The sequence below is a fragment of the Hippocampus bargibanti genome, linkage group LG06 (assembly GCF_051943395.1).
Source record: "Hippocampus bargibanti isolate YZ-2025 linkage group LG06, ASM5194339v1, whole genome shotgun sequence".
Classification (NCBI taxonomy): Eukaryota; Metazoa; Chordata; class Actinopteri; order Syngnathiformes; family Syngnathidae; genus Hippocampus; species Hippocampus bargibanti.
Genome location: NC_142739.1, coordinates 3629026 through 3636093, shown reverse-complemented (window position 1 = coordinate 3636093; position 7068 = coordinate 3629026). Strand labels below are relative to the sequence as shown.

The following is a 7068-nucleotide window of genomic DNA, read 5'->3' as shown; positions in this document are numbered from 1 at the left end:
TTGCAACCTTTTGCAAAGTGACCTGACTCAGGTCACTTCAAGTGACCTGAACTAATCTGGCTTTTCAGTGATATACGCCAAATAGCTCTCTCAGATGCATCTGTAAGAGCTTGTATAATGCTTGAAATCATGCAGAAATTTGAATTTACGTGATCATTCCAACTTGGTCTGAACGAGTCTGCAGGCCACTGTGCTCAAAGAGCAGCAATCTTTCTTTACACAAATCCCTTGATCTATGCTTCAAGACAATCGTCTTACAGGTCTTCAGACATTTTTTTGGCTCAAAGTCGGTTTGTACTCTGACAAAGACTTAACTGCAGGGCTTAACATAAAGTAGATACAGTTGTCCCTCTTGTAATGATGTTTCAGTCAGTTGACTTTTCCAAAGTCGGCTCCAATTAAGATGATAAAACACCTCTGGGATAATCAACGGGTAAGCAAAGGCTGTGAATACGAACACACATGATGTATTTATTTTTATGTACCGTAATTGTTTTTTGAGCAAATGGGCATACATTGTTTTACATTATGCGGCTTTGTGTGTCAAATTTTGAGAAAAAAATTAACAATTTGAGACAAAGACTGCAAAATGAAAACTCAATGCTAATTTTATTTAGTTTTACTTTATAAAAGTATTCTTGGTGTAATGTGCAGTATTTGAAACTGTACTGTTGGTTATTTGGATACTGAAGAAATGACTCTAAGCAGGCTGTATGTCATTATGAGAGGTCAAACCATGTCATGTGGAAAAGATGTCATGAAAAATGCCTCGCATAATCTAAATTCAATCAACTCGAGCCATTTGGGCAGAATGGGGACGAATCATACACTGAAACATTTCAAGATTCTCTTTTGAGATGAATTAATGAAAATGATTTTCATGTCCATACATGATTTATGAGCCTAACAGTGTGCTGCCCCCCAACACACACACTCACACACACACACATGCGCGCGCAAACACACAGAGGCATCTTCTGGCATTGTTTATTTCATGCTGGCACACACGAATGCAACGATTTGAGCAGCATCAGTAGGTAAGACAGACAAAACATGTGCATTGTTTAACTACAATATTCTGCATTTCATAATGTCCTTAAAATATTGACTTATATGTTCATTCAAAATCTGAGTGGGCGGGTGAGTGACTACCACGTTTCTCACACGAACATAAGTATTTGTGTCACCTTCGATCGTTATCTGACAATGCTTTTTTTTCACACACAATCTCCACAAATGTTGATTTTAATCTTCCTCGGCTTGGCATTGCTCATCAACAAACTTCAACGTTCCACCTCATTTGGATTTTTTTTTTTACATTCATTAATTTATTTCTTTCACCAAATTATATTGTAGCCAAAGTTTACACTTTGCCGTTTATAAATTTGGTGAATATCACCATCCTACTGTGGACATGGGTGACAGAGAGAGATTCCATCGAGGAAAAACGCTAATCAGCTTTCAAATGATACTCAGGCTGCTGGCGACATCCAGGGCCCAATTCCAAAACATTCGATAAACATTACGGTGCATCTTTGCAGTGACAAAGGGCCACAGACGATGATGTATTACCCATAGAGCAGGAATAGCAGCATTGTAAAGAGAGGCTCACAAGATCAACACAGAGCAGAGGAGTGTGCACAGTGCATGGGAGAGCGGTCCAATGCAGTCAAATTGCTGAGTTGAGTCAAAGCGACTTGGAGCTTTGGCTCAGATGCACAAGCTGAAGCTGTGCTTACTGGCTTAGCATAGCACTGCACCAGAGATGAACTGTCACTGGATATTACCTTGCACAACACTGAGCAGAATATCCCACAGAGTGTACCTCTTACAAGACTGACTTCCACTCTGGGGACTCTGGCTACTCTCTGAAATGTATATGTGTATGATTTTGAGGTTCAGAAGCTTCTCATTAAAAATGAATACATCCTTAATAATAAACAAAAGCTCTCCAAGATTTCCGTTAGACCAAAAGGCCTTCTAGTGTAGTGTTTGTGACAATTTAGTTAGCTTGCTTTTCACTAGTTTTGTAACCTAGGGTGACAGTTATGATCAGTGTCAGTAAGTTATGATCAGTGTCAGTTATTGACCGTACTAGATAATCACTAAATTGAAGCAACTGGTTAATTAGGCACCATGTTGTCATCCACTTGAACAAACCAACAAATCAGTGTCAATTAACGCCTCTTTTCTTTGCACTCAAGAAATCAAGTAATGTGTAGTAAAACCACCGCTCTAAACAACAGTAATTCAGCCATGTTTCATTACTATCATCAGCAGTCGTACAAATAAATTGACATCTTGTTACAGTACATTTCACAAGGTAAAAACCCACGACCGCTTTCGGAGTAAATACAATATTTATAGTCTATGGAGTATTTATTCGGAGCGTGTCTGCGCTGCAAAATCTGTCCACAGTCAGAAATAAGGATACATTAGGAGTCTATAGCCATCCCTAAAGATACAAATTTACAATAAAACCCATGGGGCTAACTCATTGGAGTCAAAGGTTTCCAAGCTATAAAAGTCAACTCAAAAGGAGCAGTAGTCATATTGTGGTATATTTCTATCATGTTTTATACCTCAGTAGTAACAGCAAACATTTATATGCATTACACAAAATATAAAGATGCTCTTGAATTGTGAGAAACAAAGTTTAGCTTGTAGCAGACGTGTGCACATTTTCAGCATGATGTCCCTGATCCACTGGTGAAAGGACACTTTGACCCTCTCCTCTGTCATCTATAACCGCTTCATACAACAAAGAGGATGCAGAAATGTGGTTAGGTTAAATGATTCTCTGTGTCTTATGTGTTGTGTCGTATTAATTTGTTATTTTGACTTCAAGATAGTGCCAGCAGAGCCTGTATAGTAGCTCCTATATTTTGTTTTTCTACTTCTTCCCTTCATAGCTTTGAAGCTGTGAATTTCATTTCATTGTGAGACTAATAAATGTTGTCTTATCTTAAATCACAACATTCAAACAAAACAACATCACCCACCGCTCATAATTTGGCTCTGCAAGAGGCCATTAATGTGTACCGTATATCAGATGAAAAATAAATTACCCTGAGAATGAAATGAAGCAGTGCTGCATCTACTATCTGATTCCCAAATTATGTTTGAGGGCTGTAATAATGTGAGGGTCAGAATTATGTGACAAATGGCTTTGACTATAGCTTTACATAGCATCACAATTGATTTAAGAAGGAAGAAAGAAGTATTAAGAAGTTGTTAATGGTCTAGTGCAGGCATCTCCAACTCCGGGCCAGAGGGTAACGCTGCGATTCTTTTTTTCTATCTGACCTGGCTACAACACACCTGATTCAAGTGATCAGCTCACCAACCAGTCTGGGGCAGCATGAGAATGATCCTGAATATGATGTGTTGCTCCTGGGAGAGCTGGGAAGCAGGCATGACAGCGGCTCTTGAGGGCCGAGGTTGGAGATCCCCAGTCTAGTGGTTTAGTGGTTAGGACGTTCGCCTGGCAGTTTCTCAGTTATAATCTCATCTCCGGTCTTAATAGTGTATATGCATTTTACAAATCCAATGAACATAAAAATCCACAAAATGGAAAATGTGGACATTTGTGTTATTCACAAGACAGCAACAATTGTCTCCCCCTCTTCTTCTGTTTTTTTTTTATTCTACCGTACCCCACCTAAAAAAAAATCATGTTAACACAATAGGTTAACTGAATACTTTGACAAATGTGAAAGTTACTGAGACAATTTATTTTGTCAATCAATACACACCCTACTATTGATTGGTGACCTGACCAAAATGAGCTTGGTTCAGTTCCAACTTGTTTGCAAATCTATGAGGACAAGCGGTATAGGAAATGGATGCCTACAAGATGTTATTAATAATGTGTTGCAGGTGTTGCAGAAGAAAGTAATTTACCAGCTTGCAATTGTTTTGTAGTTGTTTTGTGCAGAGTATTCCTAGCTGAACTTGCACCGGCGCTCTTGGCCCTACCAGCATGCATTATACCGAGTGCCTTAACCTGAAATGTAATTACTAATGTGATATAATCATAATTTATGGCTGTTTTTTCATGAAATAATAATAATCACACGGTCCATGTTTCTTTCATTTCCTTAAGATGTTGATTTGCTGTAACTCTATGTATCGTTGTGAAGCAGGCCTGTTTTCATGCCATGTGTCAAAACAAATTGCATTATACCCAACTCGTAAATGAAAAGAAAATGTACTGAGCACTATAATCTGTGAATAAAATATAAATGTATATCATTCACTTGGACTAAATGACTGTGAGTGGCTGTTCAGGGTAGAAAATGTGCCTTTTTTCTGAGAATGGACAGCATGAACTAAACTATTGCAGACTTCCACATCCAAGGTGAATATGTGATGACATTGAGTGTGAAGCCTTTTATTTGACACCAACTGTGCATTGCTCGTTTAAACTTTCCACAATATCTTCAATTGACAAGTGTGCAGAGGAGTGACTGGGACTGGATTTTGTTTTCAGGCTAATGGAACCATACAGTTTGGCAGAACGTTTAGAATACGCAATGACTTTTCTCCTGTACATCTCTCCTTTCCACATGGAGATCATGAGCAGTGTGGAGAGGACGACCCCTCCCAGCGTCAACAAGCATAATCCTGCTATGACGCATCGGTCCAGGTGAGCTCCAATGCGCGCATTCTCCAGTTCCATTTTCTCCATCTCCCTGGCCGAGACGGTGTCCCTGTCCACGACCACATCCCGGGGCACAGTGTAGGAGATGATCACCAAAGAGATGCCCGTCACCAAAAAAGTGACTGCACTTATAAACCAGTAGTCCACTGAGGACCCCGAGGCCTCCACAAAGGATAGATCATCCTCAGACATGATGGAAAATTCCGGTACGGTTTCTGAGCACGACTCACAGTTGCGGCCGTTTTTTTGAGAACTTTTACAGCTTGTCTGTGGGCTGCCAATTGCCAGGTTAACGTTTTCATCGATATAGGTGAAAGATGTCTCCAAGTCCTCGTCACAGCAGACCCGCACTTTCTCCTCCCCAAAGGGACGCAGTTTGACATCCGAGCGCCTCGCGGCTGAATGACACCTGTCATGGCATCTCCGGGCTGGGTTACAGCCGGTATCCCCGAGGGACCCCCCTCCGGTTGATTCGCCCTGCTTGCGGACGGACAGCACAGCGAAGAGGCGGTCCGAGACGGCACGAGAATGTGGCTGCTTCTCACCGTCTCTTGTCAAAGGTAACACCGGAGAAGCCATTCGGTCACACTCGCATTCCGTGTTCCTCCCACTTCTGTAATTCTGCACAGCATCCCTAATGAGACAGGCAAATATTGTGCACGTCAATTGATAACCTTGATGAATAAACCAGACTTCCGCGGTGCATTTGTGCGCAAATGTATGTGCTTTATAGGGGAATAGAGGACAGGGACACAAATGAGTGACAGAACTGCGTAAAAGCCACTTTGAAATTGATCAGAGAAATCCGCGGACTCATCTTGAAAGACGCTTACAATGAGCCAAAAGCCTTTATATCCAGTTAGACGAGGGATGTGTGTCCATCCTAAACCGAGATTAAACTATATTCTAACGATCTAGTCGCTTGCCAGCACGCAACTACAAACCCGGATATAAACCGTGACCAGATTACAATGTACACCAAGACATGACATGAAATAAAACAACTCATTGGTGAGGATGAAGTGGTTGAAAAATCATCTCATTTGATCAACAAAAAACATCATTCCCAATGAAACAGTTTCATTGCTGCATTTGCATGACGGCATGGCACACAATTGCGTTGTGTACATCGTTTTTCAATCCCTGCATCGAAACATTGTTAAAACATTGATCAATAAACCAACCGTGATTACCCGGGATCCCTTCGGTTGCCGCTGGCCGTACCACGCCATACAGCAGGTAACTCCACGCCTCAGAAAGCAGATTTAGCCAAAAAGGGTGCTTACGCCTCAACTGCTGTCTCTCCGCTTCGAGCTGTGACGTCGCGGGTTGAATGGATTGGAGCTTTCGTAAGACCCGCCCTCACCATTTCGGCCACTAGCCGGTGCCAACGACTCAATTTTCGGGCTGGCCACTTTAAAATATAATAACACAATTAAAATGGGTGCACCACTTAAAATGGCTTCTAACCCTCTTATGATAATATGATGAAATCACAATATTTCCAGATGGCAGAACTTTTAGTGGACACAGCTGAGCTGAACAGAACACAATGACAACAGCAGACATTTACAAATATTCATATTTAACTTTCCACAAACAAGCAAAAGAATTGATCTATAAATACATAAATAAAAATTAATAAAGGTGAACCCTTGTATGAAGAGGGTAAGTTGAATGTATGTTGCAACAAAGAAGACTATAGGAACCAAATATATTTCAGGTTTGTGGAGGTGATTATTATTATTATTATTACAGTAAAGTCTCGTTATATCGATATTCAAGGGAGTCCAAAAAAACCGGGACTATCAATATATCCGACCCTGTTTGCATGTAATTTTCTCCGTGCGTGCATAGAAATAGTATCGATATAACCGAGACTATCGATATATCCGATATCGATATAACGAGACTTTACTGTATTATTATTATTATTATTATCTCATCTCATCTCCCGTACCGCTAATTCCTCATTAGGGCCGTGGGGGTTGCTGGAGCCTATCTCAGCTGTCTTCGGGCACGAGGCGGGGGACACCCTGAATTGGCTGCCAGCCAATCGCAGGGCACACAAAGACGTACAACAGTAACTCTCACACTCACACCGAGGGACAATTTGGAGTGGTCAATCTGCCTGCCTTGCATGTTTTTTGAGTGTGGGAGGAAACCGGAGGACCCGGAGAAAGCCCACGTGGGTCCGGGGAGAACATGCAAACTCCACACAGGGAGGCCGGACCGGGACGCGAACCGGCGGACCGGGTCGCGAACCGGCGACCTCTGCACTGTGAAGCCGGTGTGCTAACCACTCGACTACCGGGCCGCTATTATTATTATTATTATTATTATTATTATTTGCAATTTAGCGTGACTATTGACATGCTGTTCCGGTGTGTGTGAAAACACTAGGT

At 41.5% G+C, this 7068-nt stretch overlaps 1 protein-coding gene across 2 annotated transcripts; it reads right to left on the bottom strand.

Annotated features, from left to right (window-relative positions):
• Positions 1-688: 688 nt before the first annotated feature.
• On the bottom strand, positions 689-5982 carry tmem74 (transmembrane protein 74). Of its 2 annotated transcripts, none has more exons than XM_088999552.1 (2): positions 5857-5973; positions 689-5297 (listed from the first exon to the last, which is right to left on the bottom strand). In XM_088999552.1, exon 2 carries the CDS (start codon positions 5240-5242, stop codon positions 4394-4396), a length of 849 nt encoding a protein of 282 aa, XP_088855678.1. In that variant the 5' UTR covers positions 5243-5297; positions 5857-5973; the 3' UTR covers positions 689-4393. The 2 variants fall into 2 exon arrangements, with proteins under 2 accessions (XP_088855678.1, XP_088855677.1); XM_088999551.1 differs by having other exon boundaries at positions 690-5297; positions 5848-5982.
• Between the last annotated feature and the right edge of the window lie 1086 nt (positions 5983-7068).